Consider the following 16,140-nt stretch of genomic DNA (forward strand, 5'->3'; position numbering starts at 1 on the left):
GGGGGGGGGGGCGGTTAACCGGTAAAAAAATGTTTAACCGGTTACCGTACATCCAGTCGACTACCGGTTAACCGGTTACCGGTTAACATCCCTAATGCAAGTACACCCAACTATTACGAGCAAGACAAAATTCCATAATTCACAAAATCCATAATTGCCTACAAATAGCATGTTAGCAAAGTGAAGAGAAATGAAATTCATTTCGCACTTACTGCCATTGTATCGCACAAACACAAAGTCTTCGTCCGTCTTTCTCTGGGCTCTTTGAAACGCACACCAACGATTTCAGAATGGATCTGATGATGATCATCTGACGTTCACGCCGAGATACAATATGACCTTATCAAAATGGCCGACCTGGACCTGGGGGAAGCAAGTGACCTTATCAATATGGACGTAGGCCTACACTTGGACGGTCCAACTGGCTACAAGCCGCAGCGACATGCTTCTCGCTTTGCCTGAGCATGAACGTGCCCACTGTGGCTTGTTCAGAAATCGTAAACAGCCTTTTCAAATGGTGTCATGTTTATTAAGGTAGCCTTATGTTTTACAAATTCATCTGTAGCTATCTTCTATCTTTTAAACGGAATGTAGGCTATGTTCTGCTTTTCAATAAAAATCTTCTGAAACGAAGGAAAATGACTTACTGTAAGGGACTTTTATTTGGAAAAGACTGTCCAGTGGCGCCATTTGTAAAAATGTGACTGTGTCGTCAACTTCACGCAGAAAGCAGGAAGACATTTGACAAAAACAAATCAGAACTTAAAAGTGTAACCTGTCTGTTTGCTCGCTTGTCTTCCCCCGGTATGTGTTTGTCGAACCTTTGTTTAATGACATACATTGGATAACACATTTTAAAGGAGCATGTGTAGTTGGCGAGTTGAACTAACGACATGCATGGGGTGCAAGCGTTAGCTAGGAGCTAAAGGATTATCTGTCCAAACAGTATTGTTTTTAGGCTAATGGTATGTCTTTTTCTTCAACTAGCCCCCAATAACTTACGTGTAAAAACAGAAAAGTAAACTAGCCAGGACATTGGCTTCCAGCAGAATTCTGCGTTGCTGCCCTCGACTGTTGTCATTGTGGGTTTCGCCACTTCACAGATAAATTGCTTTGGCAGGTTGAGACAAATGTCTTCGGATGCGGTCGATGTGGATGATGTGGAGGATGATGATGTGGAGTTCGTATCCGTGAGTAGTTTTTTTTCTGTCGTTATATAGTGCTCTATATTAGTAGTGCAGCAACATCAAGTGATAATGTTGTGCTTATGTTTTGATTTCCAATCTAGGAAGGTCCTCTCAGGCCCGTGCTGGAGTTCATTGACCTCTCCAGTGATGATGACAAAGAGTCTTCAGAAATCGCACGCGCCGATGTAAAGGTTCCATAACTACCGTATTTCTATTTACTGTATCTTAAATCATTTCCTACTGTGGTCCTGGTAGCTAATGTTAAAGGATCTCATTTTGCACCCTAAGGCCGAGGATGAGGTTGACCAGCACAAAGCCCAGGTCACCTCGACGTTGGACAGACTTGCACGGAAAGTGGCTGCTGAAAAACAAGAGAGAGCTGACAAGTGCAAGGCCTTCAAGGTTATCCTTTCTCAGTGTGTGCTGAGTAAACCAGCTAACTAGTGATAACCAATATCATACCATAACATTCCAGGTTATTGCCTACTGATTTGTGTTTGATTTTCATTTATAGAGGAAGGTGATTTCACAACAGGCTCATGGCAGACAAGAGCTGGCATTCAGTGACGGCAATGGAGAGGGCCATGACGCCAAGCGCTGCGTTGACATGTGGCTAAAGATGCCGGGTAAATGCCAAATAACCAGCTTTATATGGATAGGCATTACAGACACCTTGCTCCTTGAACACATTGATGATTGATTACACTGTTGTAGATGTAAACAGAAATCTTTTTGTAAGGAATTAAAAAAGAGGGGGCTTATCTGAACTCTATAGTAGGTGTTGAAGAGCAGACAGTCAGACAGACAGACAGACAGACAGACAGACAGACACACAGACACACAGACACACAGACACACACACACACACACACACACACACACACACACACACACACACACACTCTAGCAGAGACGTTTGCAGAATGCACTAGAAACTAGATTGCATTTTTGCAGAAAATGAGTCCATGTATGATATCGTAAGCCTTACTGTTGTGGTGCAGGGGTGAAGCCGGGCGTCATCAACAATGGAGGAGGGTGGAGGAGACGGTCGGCAGCCTCGGCTGCCATGTTCAAGGCCAGCCCTCAGACCTGCCCCGTCATCAACTGCGGACGCGTCTACGAGAACAAGGCACTCCTGGAGGGACACCTCATCAGGTTAGAGGTCACTAGCATGGATGAGACTTGGATACAGATTAGATTAGTTTCAAATTCGTCATTAGTTAGTCAGTATAAATACAAGATGTTAAAATGCACTTTTGGCATCTAATCAGAAGTACAATTAGCAGACGGGCAATATAGGACAGATTTAATGCAGTTTTTACAAAGTAAAGCAGTATTTACATGTTGACAATAATATGTACAGGTTGGCTTGGCTTTAAAGATGTGAAGAGTTAAATGCCTTTATGTATGAAAATATTCTTTGATCCAAAGAAAGGAAGTCCCAACAAGAAGTTTGGGAGCAAAGGGTATATGTATATTTTTACACAACATTATGATCGTTCAAGTCATGATATTTTTCTTGTTCGTCGTTTTTCAGGTTTGACCACTCTCCCTGTGACCCCAGCATCCTCTTGAAGGGGAATCCTTCTGTTCAATTTGCATGTGTCGCCTGTGGCTCCTACTTTGACACCAAAGACTCCTGGAGGACGCATCAACAGGCCAAGGTAAACAAGCAACTATCCACGCCCACCCCACATTAGGTGATTAGATTAGTATAGATTAGATTAGATTAGATTACTATACTCTTTCCAAAGATAAATACATTTCGTTGTTTCTGCCGCTTTAAAAAAACACTTACAGCAAGCCCTGATACACAAGTGTTTACACCAACATGACATAGTACATACATGGTAAACTTGACTCAACCCACAGGGCATAGCCAAAGGAAATGGTCAGTAGACATAATGACCATCCGCAATGTCACCAAAAGATAAAAGAGAGAACACAAAGTTATGGCTATACTGGATATGCCTAGATAAAACCAACTTTCATCAGTATTAGAAAATACGTATGTACATTGCATTAGACAACAATGTGTAATGCAGCCGGTTCCAATTTTGTGGTCTATTGATGGTCCGCACTGAAGCAATGATTTATTATTTAAGAAGCATTGAATCATTTATGTTGTTTGTTTATGGGTATGTGTGTGCGTGCGTGCATGCGTCTGTGCATCTGTCTGTATTTTGGCTCTGAACTTTTGGTAGATATCCTCATCCAACCCTGGGAATCATAGGAGCTCCCAGACGTGTCAGCAGATGGTAGCCTTTGCATGTCCATCCTGTTGCCTCCTCTTCAACATCAAGGAAGAGTGCCATCAGCATATGACGGAGAAAGACCACTTCACAGAGTGCATTAGAGGCTTTGGTGAGCACACACACACACACACACACACACACACACACACACACACACACACACACACACACACACACACACACACACACACGTCCGTTACATTACAACTGATGATCTTCTTTTTTGCAAAGCGACTTAATTATGGATACACAGTGTTGCATACACACCCTAGGCCTAGAACAACGCGAGGATAAGTGCCTTGATCAACAACACTTCAGACATAGTAGGTGAGAGCACTGGAGAAGATCTACATTTTGTCAGCTGCAGGGCTTGACACTGGCACCTGCCAACTGGCCAAATGCTGGTAAAACCTGGCTGTGGCTAGTAATACTTTCAATATCACTAGCAAATTTGGATGGCAGCTTATTCCTTATACACAAGTATCATCGTAACCTACATTCTGTTGTTTGCCCCTTGTGTATCAATTGTTTGTATTTAAGTTCAAGAAAAAACTCAGTAACTCAGAAATTTCCATGTAGAAAGCTATACACTCATCTTGCGTTAGCACCTCATCTTCTGAGGTTAGATGTACGCTATCATGATGAAGAAAAAAAAAACACCATCAAATATGTGGCTAGTGGAATACCTGAATGGCTAGTGGCTCAGGAAAACCACTAGCCACAGTGGACGATGGGTGAAGAAGTTAATGTAAAGCCCTGGTTAGCTGGTATGGGATTGGATCCTGGAACCCTCTGATCTGGAGACCAACTGCCTAACTATTAGGCCACAGCTGCCCCAGCAACAGTTTACACTACCAGCTTCCTTGCAGCACTTTTGGAAGCGTCCATATACATCACTGCCGTTTCAGACAGAAAAAGTTGATAAGTGCTTAGACTCAGTCAGAACTCTCTGGAAAAGTCTGGGGAGGATGCCCTTTGCCCGTCAAGTTGATTAAACAGTACCGCAAGTCTCAGTTGCTATGTGCTGTTAAATTCAACAACTACGTAATTCAACATCTACAGTACATTGACTTGTGACCATGCATGTAAATCGAAATGATGTGTTTGGACAAATGGCTGTCTAGTAGCAGTGAGTGACCTTGGCATCTGTTGTGCTCCCTCTTCCCTGGACTGCAGCTTCCAAAGATGTGGCCACGCCTGTACCTGTCCCCCGCTACGCCAAGAACCGCCTCATCGCGCTCTGCAAGGACGTGACCTCCAGCGTCCGATGCTCGGGGTGCAAAAAACGCCTGGCGTCGCACATGGAGGCACGGGCACATTTCAAGTACGTCATCCTACCCAACAATTTAGTCATAACACACACGCACGCACGAAAGCATGCACACTCACTCACTCACTCACTCACGGACACACACTCTTTGGGTCTTTCTCAAAAGCAAGGCCAGTGTCCTTCCAAGTGTATCAGCCTAATTAGTCACGCCCAGTGATTGGATACCCTTTATCAGTCACACCCAGTGATTGGATATTCTGTAGAGTTCACCAAAAAGTATCCAATCACTGGGCGTGACTAATTAGGCTGATACACTTGGAAGGACACTGGCCTAGCATTTGAGAAAGACCCTTTGTCTACCTCTTTGATTTTGTGCATGTGATGTCAGTATGTGATGTCATGTAATTTATGTTAAATGAAGCAGTGAACAGTTTTTTGCAGATGTATTTAAAATAGCTGTTGTTATTATAAAAAAGGATTTCTACTATTGCTGATCACTTGTGTCAACTCTGCCATTGAAGTTATGGTTTTGCCCATGTTCGTCTGATTTTGATGTTGTTGTGCTTTTGGTGTGGTTGTGCGCACCACAACAACTCTTCCTGTTCACCTCTTCTAGAATGAAAAACGCTGTTTGTCTGTTTTTATGCATTCAGTATCATTTCAGTAATACTAAATGAAGCAGTCAAAAGGTTGTGCGGAGTTGTCTCAAACCAAGTGTTGTCAACACTAGAATGTCCCCCGTGCTCTCCCCCGCAGTGTGCACTGCCGGAACGCCACAGCCATGGCGGTAGCGGAGCAGACGGTCGCCGAGGTGATGCGGCAGCGCATGGGCGTCCTGGGCCGCTGCACGGCCTGTCCCAAGCTCTTCCACAAGCCCTTCCAGATGGACGAGCACAAGCAACAGACGGCGCATCACGTGGAGCTGACGGGCTGCATGGAGAAAGCCCTGCTGCACTACAGCGATGTGCAGGAGACCCTGCAGCTGGCCGGCAGGGCTCCAGGAGCCCCGGCAGCAGGATCGTCCACCCCAGGCGCAGGGCCGTCCAAGCGGGCCAGGGGGCAAACGGAGTCCCCTCAGGGGAGCAGCCAGGACACCCCTGCCAAGCGGAAGAAGCGAACAGCCTCGGCTGACGGAGGCTTGCCTGGGTCAGGTGGTGGTGTTGAGCTGACCACGGTGTGGAGTTGCGAGTGTGGCCAGCGCTTCCCCGAGGAGGCGCAGGCCACCGCGCACCTGCTGGCGGTCAACCAGGTGTTCCACAAGTGCGCCGTCTGCGGCAAGCTGATGGGCGAGGCGTCCATCACCCGGCTGCACATGAGCCGCTTCCACGGCGGCGCGCACCTCTCCAACTTCCTGCTGCACTGCCGGCCGTGCCGCCTGGACCTGCCGCGCATGCAGGACATCATGGCGCACGTGGCCGCCGAGCACCAGGGACACACCTTCTACCTGGAGAAACAGGAAGAGGCCATAGCAGCGGCGGGGGTAGGGGCGGGCGGTAAAGCCCAGATACACCCTCTCCTGGATGAAGCCGCCTCCACCAGCTCTGGGGGTGGGGGTGGTGCAGGGGCGGCGTCGGCGGCGTCTGCCTCTCCACTGCCCGACCAGCAGACGTGGCTGTGCCGCATGTGTGAGGAGCTGTTCGAGACGGAGGCGGCGGTACAGGCCCACTGCGGTGACATGGCGGCCCACAGCTTCCAGCGGCTGGCGTGCGCCCTCTGCCCCCAGAAGTTCTTCAAGGTAGAGTATGAAATATTTTCGTCTTAGTTTACTTTCAGAATTCATTGCTGCCCATTCACAAATGTCATCTTTTTCATGAGTATTTTCTGCCACCATCAATTTCTAAGTATTCATTATGACAATACATTTTGTCATTTGGTCAGACCAATATACTATTACGGTAGTTTATAGCTTAGCGAATATTAATGAAAAGATCAAATTTTGGGTGGAAGAATTGCTGGCAAGGTGATAAAAGCGTGGAACTTGGCAGCACAAGTGTTCATTAGGATATTTCAGGGGTGGAGCCACTCAGAATTCAAAGTTCAAAGCGCAACGTTTCGATCATAGATCTTCTTCTGACTGTTTTTTTAACTTGTGTAAGATGCCTTAAGAAGATCTATGATCGAAACGTTGCTCCAAATAAATGAAGTCTTTTGCAAGCAGTGTGGAGATCCTTTCCTGCTCCTACGTATGCCATCTGTGGCTATACGATTTGGCGATTTGTTTGGCCCTCAGCCTCATTTGCGCTACATAATTTGGCCCTTGGGGGAAAATAATTGGAGACCACACTACTTACACTGACCTACACGAATACCAGAGAATCGTATATGAGAGGGAGATAAATCACCCGGGTTCTTTTCCGGTATCCTCTTTACGTCGGGTGAACGCCCCTTTAGGAGACCTTTGATTAGGAGACCTTCGGAGTCTTGAGGTTGAGAATAAATGGAGTCCCCTTAGTGCTGTAGATGGCGATAGCGCACGTCTTGTGCAAACACCACGAAAAGAGAAGAAGAAGGAGGGACAACGCCCCCTTAGGAGACAGAATTTTGAGCACACTGGATGGGTGGGTTTTAAATAGAGATGTACCGGATCCTGATTTTTAGGATCCTGCCGGATACCGGATCCACTGCTTAAGATCCTGCCGGATCCGGAACTGGATATCAGATCCTATGAAAGGGTTGAAACACATAGCCCACTCACACATGTGGGCCCTTTTTATCACGTTGGCTCAAACTATTTTGACTGAAAAGCCTCGGCTACCGGATCCTGGATCCTGGAACCGGATCCGGATCCTGTGAAAAACCCTATTATCCTGCCGGACCCGGAACCGGATCTTGGATCCGGTGCATCTCTAGTTTTAACACATCTTTCTCTCTTAGACAATGTTTGCTAATACTCTTCCTTGCAGGAAGCCACGTTGCGGAGGCACGTCTTCACGGAGCACCAGAGCCTGGAGCCGGCAGCCGCCACACGTTACTTCTGCGGCCTGTGTGACAGCATGCTGTTCGACACAGAGGACGAGTTCCAGCAGCACTACAGCAGCATACACGCCAAGGATTACTACTGTCTGGAACCCGCACCGCAGCCCAGCACATCCACAGCCACATCCACATCTACAGGCACCACAGCCGCATCTCCAGCCACAGCCAGGACGACAGCAAAGCGGCATACAGAGTGAGCCTGTGCTATTTATTAACCCATTGATGCCTAAGGCACCTGCAAAAAAGGGTGCTGAATGCCTGAGGCCTTTTTAAGAAAAGCTACACTCAGCCTTTAAAACACACAGCCTTTAAAAACCTAAATATCTCAGCTTCGGACGCACATGAAAATACGCACTAAGTTGCATTTAAACGCCAAGACCCTCATCTTTCATTAGATTGTGTCCATTCATCTCAAACAAACAGAGATCTTTAATAAAGTTGTCTCAAATCTCATGAGCCTGAATGTTGCGTAATGCAGCTCCAGGCGCCAGGGCAGCGCAACGCAACATCAAGCATCAATGGGTTAAATGTTAACTTAATTGATCACAGAGGAAATTTCTGTGATTTTGATGGCAAATGTGATTTTCATGTCAAGCAATCTCAGTCTTCATGTTATGGATCTGAGAGTGAGGTGATTATTTGCTGTTATTTGTAAGATTTGAAAGAGAAACACATGTGCAATACTTTCCTTTCCTCGATTATACAGTACTTGTGCTGCTAAAAAGCGAAAGAGGTGTGATGATTGCTTGCATTTATAAATAAATCTGACTGAGCTTGACAGAGATTTATAAATAAATCCTTAAGAAATGTATATATTTTTTAAATCATTTGAATAGTCCTGATTTCAATATTGACTGCAATAATCTTCTTCTTTACCTTTATTTAACCAGGGAACAAAATCACACAGAGATACAAATCTCTTTTTCAAGTGAGCCCTGGCAACGGCAGCAGTATGCATTACACTATCAAAGACAGGAGACAGACGAAACAGAAAGGATAATGGTGATCTTGACTTTTTATTTTATTTTTTATTTTTTTTGCTCGTAATGGTGCAGGCCTCATCCGGAGCATCAGAAGCGTCAGCGTCAGCAGCAGCAGCAGCAGCAGAGGGCCCCAGCAGCAGCAGCAGCAGCCGTGGTGGTGGAGGATGACGACGACGCAGACCCGGACTCCACCACCAGCGACCCGGACGGCCTGTGTGGCTGCATGGCCGTGGAGCTGCCCAAGGAGGGGGCGAAGGCCGTCTACACGCGCTGCATGAAGCAGCTAGCTAGCGAGCTCAAGTGCTTCTACTCCTGCGGGTTCTGCGTCCAGCAGGCCCCGTCTTACGCACAGATCAAGACGCACGTGCACACCAAGCACAGCACCGCGGTGGCCAAGCACGCCGCCAACGCCACCCCCAACAAAGGCTTCTCGGTGGTCTGCGGGACGTGCTCGGAGAAACACGATGACGTGCCAGCCTTCCACAGCCACTATCATGCACAGCACTGCCCCCTGGAGCCATGTGCCAGCGCGCGCAGCCAGATCCCAGATGAGGAGGTAGTGGAGACAGTGGAGGCCTCAACTAGTGCCAAGATACTGCACGCTCAGGAGATACTGCCGGAGAAGAATGGTAAGTGCACCATACACATACACATAGCACTTAATGTTCTCTGTCAAAGGTATTAATCAAATCTAGGTTCAGATTCCTTTCAACATGCCAATCGGCCTGTTTGGTTGTTCAACCTGTTCAGTGTTTCATTATAGTCAGCAGATGCAGAACGGCTCTATAAAATTGAGTTTTTTTGAGCCGGGAATTAACACATTGGCATCTGGTAATAGTTTTGTGATGTTCACAAATACCATGTATGGGTTGAAGAATACAGATGGGAAGAGATGGGCTGCTTTTTAGCTAGGTGTGCAGTACCTGGGTATTCCCTCTGCAATTAAACTAATGATTTAAATATCAATGAGACTTCTCATTTTGCACATTAATTCACAGTATATAGTACATGTTAATGTTAACTTATTTGTAATTCACCATTTTTGCAGCAGAAGAATTTCAAGACGTGAAACGGGCCATGTCAATTGTCTCTCCTTTGAAAGAAGACAAGAAATCTGACGGTGTGTACTTTTGTGGCCCTATTGACCATTATGTATTTCTGTACTCTCCTCATTGTGTCTTACTGAAGAGCAGGGCTGAAAATTAGCTTTTTTCGTGACCAGCCAAATGGCTAGTAGATGTTCATCTTACTAGCCAAAAACACACTCCTTAATGGTGCTCAACCCTTTTTGAACAAGTGCCCCCTTGACCTTATCACAAGCCGTCAGATGCCCCCTTGACCTCATCACAAGCCCCTCTTTTTAGAAGATTGACTAATAGACAAACGGAACTAAGCCCCATCCCCACTCAGCTATATCTGTATACTTCTCAACGTATTTCAAGTACCGGTATTTTATAAGCTGCTCTCCTTTCTAGGCCAGTTTGATAAAGAATTGAAATGCAGTATTTTATTTAAAACTCCTCATTTATAGACGAGTTTCCTGAACATTTGAAATGCAATATTTGAATATGTCCTCTCATTTCCAGACGAGTCTGATGAGGAGCTGAAGCGTGCTCTGGCCCTGAGTGAAGAAGAAGCAAAGAAGCCTACCCCCTTTGATAATGGTTAGTATCATACGTTAGATACAGTATCTAGTCTGCCCACCCCCTTTGATAACAGTTGGTATCGTAAAATAGCTATCTGTTCTACCTATGCCTTTGATAATGGTTAGTATCATACATTAGATACAGTATCTAGTCTACCCGCCCCCCTTTGATAATGGTTGGTATCATACAATAGCTATCTAGTCTGCCCACCCCCTTTGATAATGGTTAGTATCTTACTATGGCTATCTATTCTGCCTATGCCTTTGATAATGGTTGGGATCATACATTAGCCATCTTTTCTGCCTATGCCTTTGATAATGGTTGGTATCGTACAATAGCTATGTATTCTGCCTATGCCTTTGATTGGTGTCCAGCTATCCAATTTGCCCATGCCTCTGATTATGGTTGGTGCTGTTGTACGTACAGTAGCTATCTATGCTGCCCATGCCTTTGACGGGGATTGGTGTCTAGCTACCTGCTTATGCCTTTGATTATGGTTAGTGTCTACAGTAACTAGCCATTCTGCATATGCCTGTGTGTGTATGCTGCCATATAGAGTATCTGTGGGCGGAACTCAAACTACTTCCTCTCGTCCTTTCCTGTTGGTTTTGGCTCTCTTGGTGCACGGCTTGAAGTCATTGATGATCAGACAGGGCTTTAGTCAACCTCTTGCAAAAGCACAATACAAAGGCCATTATCTTCAGGGACCATGTTGGAAATAAGTGTTTACACTTTTACATGTTATCCCTTGGATATCTTTTGTCTTCCTATACCCATAAATAAACCAAACCAAAAAACAATCTTGTTTGCAAGCAGGATGTTGACTGCTGAAAATCCCCCCCATTGACAGCGAGGAAACATTGGGTAAGTTTTATTTCTCAAAACCTAGTGCAGTGTGTGACTAATTAGGCTGATACACTTGGAAGTGCACTGCACTAGGCTTTGAGAAAGGCCCAACGTTTTCTCCGTGGAGACGGGACAACACCGAGGCCAGAGGCCAAAAGCAACAGGAAAGGACAGGAGGAACTAGTTTGATGTCCACCCTTTGTACATATGTAGGTTGAATTCCAATATGCAGACTCCTGCCCTCCACTTGTGCTTGTGGCCTCGTACCAGGAAGTAATACATCACAGACAACAGAATTGTATTTCAATATCTCGCAAAAGCGCAATTCTAATGTCATTTTCTCATTTGCAAACGGCATGGTGAATGAAGAATAGTCCCCAAAAAATTGTTGTGGCTGGGCTGACAGCGGGAGAAACTTAATTGTTTTCTCCATGGAGGCGGGGCGTCAGTGAAATGCGAGGTCACAAGCACAAACTGAGGAGGGAGTCCGTATATTGGAATGTACTCGTAGAGTGTGGAGAGTGTGCAGTGTCTGATGACATCATATTTTTTCAGCAGACACATGCATGCAAGAGCATGACCCCAAAATAGGTATGTGTAGTGCAGTTCACTGCAGGCAGGGGGCACTGTCTTCACTTGGTTGGTGTGGTGTTCTGATAATTAGGCACATTTGAAATTTCACGGGCGGTGTTCATGTATCAACCTGGGTAATCAATCTCCTGGTAAGAGTTAGATCTCTTTTACACCTGATTAATTCTCTAAATTTACACCTGATTATTCCCATCTTTGAACATACAATCCTGTGTCTTGTGAAAATGTACATTTTTTTCCTCGTTTCTCATCTTTAAAGCCATCTAGAGAGTGATGAATATGGGCTGTCGTTATTAAGTAGTTAAAAAAACAGATGTAGCTTTAACACTGTGCCTACATACCTACATTATGTCATCTTAATTCATGACAAAGGGAAACTAAGTAGCAATTTGGATGAGGTGGCTTTTCTTTTGCTGACCAATGCTGGGTCCCTCTTTAGCATGGGATCAGCCTACAATTAAGCATCTTCACTCTGTGAATCAGGGGTGAAAGAAGCTTTCGTGTCGTAACAGTGCACACTTTACTTTTTTCAAAGGTGGAATTTTTGGCCAGCATTTACCCTATTCTCTTACCAGTACTGCACACCGGCTGTACATTTTATGCCGGTGCTATGCACTGGTGCGCACTGGTCTACTTTCACCACTGGCCAATAATCTGCATGTAATGTGAATGCAGATGTGAAGATGTAGCAGGTGACAGAAAGGATTCGGTCTGTCCAGGCTTTGGCCAGGCCCAGCCAAGGGAACTGGATGAATAGAAGGCCAGGCAAGTACAGTTGAGTAGAATAGAGTAGGGTACTTTTATTAATCCCAAGGGAAATTAAGGTGTCTGACAGCTTACATACATACATAGATGCATAGATACAAGACATACACAGAGATCTAATACACATACGTAATTGCACATAGCAGTAAACTTATAGCAAAATGCCTTAATCAGTTGACATACACACACCCATGCTCTCTCTTCCTCACACTCACAGTACAGGATGAGTACAAGGCAAATGGTATTTGTGAACATTTCCAGTCATAGGCCAGGCAGGGATCTGTTCTGAACTTGTTGCGCTACTAAAACATAATAATCAGCCTTATCTGATGCCTAGAATATAAATATTATAGAATATAGACAGCCTTTACAGCTGTTAGACACAGTGTTGTAACTAGGTGCTGATGTTCACAAGTTTGTGTTAATAGGAATTCTGATGGACAATTTGATGTGTCCTAACAGTAATATCACAAGATTCTGACCCCAGCTTTTGTCTTGTCTTATTTTATTTTTCAGAATTGGAAGAAGCTCTAAGAAGAAGTTTGGAAGAGTTCTAATATTGCAAAAGAACATGTATTTGTTTTTGTTGTCTGAGACATACATGTGCGGTTCATGATTTTTATGTTTGTATTGTATGTACATAATTACTTCAAATAAAACAGGAATGCTTGACTTCTTTCCTCTGGGGAAACTGTGGTCTCTTGTTTGTGAATTGCTCATGTTATGAGATCACTCAGTACAGTAGGCCGTCCCGTTCCTGAAATCACACCCATCCCCCAGTCATCTCCCCTTCCCACTCGAGGAGTCTACAGGGCAACCAAGGAAACCTCACCCCATGTTTGGAAATGTTTACTGTCGTGCGTTGCCTGTCTAGAAACCGCTAGAACGTGCTCCAGAGAATACCCTCTCCATCGACGGTGTTAAACAGTTGTAACTCCTTTCAACAGTCACTTTCATTGTTCACCGGGATGGCTCAAGCTAAGATCCAGGCAAAAATGAACGACGCCGCTAAGGGAGGTTTGTTCAGCAGATCCATGTCAATGGCTGACCGTTCTGGTCGACTACTGGAAAGCCTGGACCAGCTCGAGCTGAGGTATTTTTTGAACTGACAAGCGTGACAGTTTTCAGATGGCGACAAGCCTTGAACATCTATTGAATTTGATTATGGCGAGGGAATAGTAGGCTAGGCGACGCAACCGTATAAAAAAATCGAGTCAGCAGGAAGTTGGTGTGTGGGCAAGGAGCAGGCAGATTTTAGAAGTAGCGGCTACTCTAGTCATATTTCGGAGGTTTTATTTCATGATGAAGCAACAAGTGTTAGGCTACCATATTTAGGTTTGCAGGCGCGCTGTTTTATTCCATTAAGTAGCATATCCATCTTAACTCTGTTATTTATCGAATATTAATCAAGCGAGGGAGAACATATGTTACAGTTTTTGCGCGTCCTTCCACTTGCGCCATGTTTAATACATTGGTAACCTATTTGTCCAATTTAAATGTCTAAGGGTGGAAGAACTGAGAGAGGCAGCCTCGGCAATGGAGCTGGAGAAGACGTGCTTATTGGAGATGATCACCTCCATTCAGAACAGTCAGGAAATGCAAAGCATCTGTGACGGTAAGTTTTGGTGGTAGGCCTGGAAAAGTTTTTCTTTGTTCTAAGGGCGTTGTCTTAATTCATAACAGGTGCCCATATTCTTGCAGTATGTTATTGTCAGTTGTCAGTTTGTGTAGTAGTGAGTAGCATGCATCTTTTGCGCATTGCACGCGCTGTGCCGAATGGGGAGCACATGGCTATGCGACAGCTGTCAATGAACTTTGCGTTGCGCAATGGCTATCCAAGTGACCTTACATTTCCCCATTCAGGCGAAAGAGAGGAGCTGACATTGACGGCCAATCGCCTCATGGGGAGGACCCTGACAGTCCACGTTTCCGTGGACACCGTGCGCAACCCGCAGCAACAGGACGCGATGCAAAAAGTGATGGCGCTTATTGATGAAATCGCCGCCAAATTGCTGAACGACATGGAGAGCGCACGGAAGAGACTGATGGCTCTGCACGCCGCCTGCGTGTCGGACGCCACTGTGGCCGCCGACCAGAAGTTCCAGGCGATGGTGATCAGCTGCGCTCTGGAGGATCAGAAGAAGATTAAGAAGCGCCTGGAGAGCCTCATTCGGAACATTGACAATTCCGAAAAAACGATAAAGATTATGGATAACCAGAAGGTGGAGGACGCGGACAACGCACAAGCCAATGGAAAATAGTTACAGAGACCACTTAATTATGTTAAAAACCCATCATTTAGTGTTTTCAAATCAAATGCACCCTTTCACTCTGCACAAACATCTAGTCCCTATAGTTTTTTTTTCCAATATGCGACGTCACACCATCCGTCAACATAGAACTACGAGAACATTCCAGTGTAACGATTAGACTTTTAATAGCCACAAATCGGAGCGTCATGGCCTGTTGGGCATCGTCAATTAGTAGCCTGGGAACTCCCATACTGCCTTTAGTTCTACACAATCGTTTCGATCTGAAAGACAAATCTCAGTTGTGATTAGGTCTGGTGTTAACCAGGCAAGTCAATTAGAGGGTGGGTGAGGGAATAACGTTCTGTATGATGCTGTTCTCAGGAGGGCACAAAGTAGAGATCTGTCGATGATTGAAATTATGGCCCAAATAAGCCGCCGTGGGGACGGCTACAAATTGTCCTAACCGCCTGTGCCTATTCAATTTCTGCTTGCCAAGAGAAGCTGAAAATAATCTATGGTATTTTACACTGTTGGGAGAAACCCCATTAGCTTTTAACACACTACTGTTGTTTCTTTCTCCCCTTCCTGGGGTGTTGCATCCTGTGAATGAAAAAAGACATGAAAATGGCACTGATACAATAAACAAATTATTGACAAATTTGTCATGTAGGCTCTATAGTCCATAATTCCAAAACAACGACGTAGCATCAACAAAGTTTGTTTTCTATGAAGTGGAATGATTGCTGCCCCTTCTATCTTTGCTGTGCTGACCAAGGCATTAGCTAGCCATCAGACAGGGAGGTGCTGACAGGTGCTGTGACCTGACCTCCCTGTCCCTTGACACACCAGGGAAGACGCAAGAGAGCTACAGATCATGAGGGGAGTATAGTTTCACATGATCACACCCTTTTTTTACTTTAGAGGAAACCAATGACTCAGAGTCAGTTTCAATAAAATGTTTTTCAAATTTCATGGGCGTGAATGCAAAGGGAAAGAAGTGAGTGGGGAAGTACTTATTCCCTTCCCTGAGCATTGGGGTACACAAAGAGCCATGATCTTCTGTTCCTCTCACGGTGATGTCATACAAGCAGAAACAAGCGGATGGCCTTCCAGACAGAACAGATAGGTCTATCCACTTCTCTGTCTCAGTACCCTTAGGATGGTCTATTTATGACACTATTTTAGATAAGATTTCACTCGCATGTGAATGCATAGTAGAGATATCCCCAACCTGAAGTGTTAGTGATCGCAAAGTATGCACGACCATAGATAGCACAAATATTTGTTTTCATTTTGTTCTGACCTTATGGGGGGGCACATCTGGCCCCAGGGCCTCCCATTTGAAGAACCCTGTCTTCCAGCATCTCAT

General features: G+C 45.2%; 2 protein-coding genes across 8 annotated transcripts; both read left to right on the forward strand.

Annotated features, from left to right (window-relative positions):
- Positions 1–700: 700 nt before the first annotated feature.
- znf451 (zinc finger protein 451) lies at positions 701–13,191 on the forward strand. Of its 7 annotated transcripts, none has more exons than XR_010033129.1 (17): positions 701–804; positions 1,121–1,190; positions 1,289–1,378; positions 1,476–1,589; positions 1,702–1,813; positions 2,189–2,342; positions 2,725–2,851; positions 3,392–3,551; positions 4,619–4,766; positions 5,469–6,447; positions 7,616–7,881; positions 8,744–9,300; positions 9,720–9,791; positions 10,258–10,335; positions 11,719–11,754; positions 12,430–12,519; positions 13,036–13,191. XR_010033129.1 is itself a non-coding variant. In XM_063191528.1 (16 exons), exons 2-16 carry the CDS (start codon positions 1,131–1,133, stop codon positions 13,074–13,076), a joined length of 2,994 nt encoding a protein of 997 aa, XP_063047598.1. In that variant the 5' UTR covers positions 701–804; positions 1,121–1,130; the 3' UTR covers positions 13,077–13,191. The 7 variants fall into 7 exon arrangements, 4 of the variants coding, with proteins under 4 accessions (XP_063047598.1, XP_063047599.1, XP_063047600.1 ...); XR_010033130.1 differs by having other exon boundaries at positions 11,722–11,754; XR_010033131.1 differs by lacking the exon at positions 11,719–11,754.
- A 92-nt stretch (positions 13,192–13,283) lies between these two features.
- Positions 13,284–15,433, forward strand: bag2 (BCL2 associated athanogene 2). Its single transcript, XM_063191533.1, has 3 exons — positions 13,284–13,612; positions 14,025–14,134; positions 14,383–15,433. Exons 1-3 carry the CDS (start codon positions 13,488–13,490, stop codon positions 14,778–14,780), a joined length of 633 nt encoding a protein of 210 aa, XP_063047603.1. The 5' UTR covers positions 13,284–13,487; the 3' UTR covers positions 14,781–15,433.
- The last annotated feature ends 707 nt before the right edge of the window (positions 15,434–16,140 follow it).

This window comes from Engraulis encrasicolus, chromosome 24 (assembly GCF_034702125.1).
Source record: "Engraulis encrasicolus isolate BLACKSEA-1 chromosome 24, IST_EnEncr_1.0, whole genome shotgun sequence".
Classification (NCBI taxonomy): domain Eukaryota; kingdom Metazoa; phylum Chordata; class Actinopteri; order Clupeiformes; family Engraulidae; genus Engraulis; species Engraulis encrasicolus.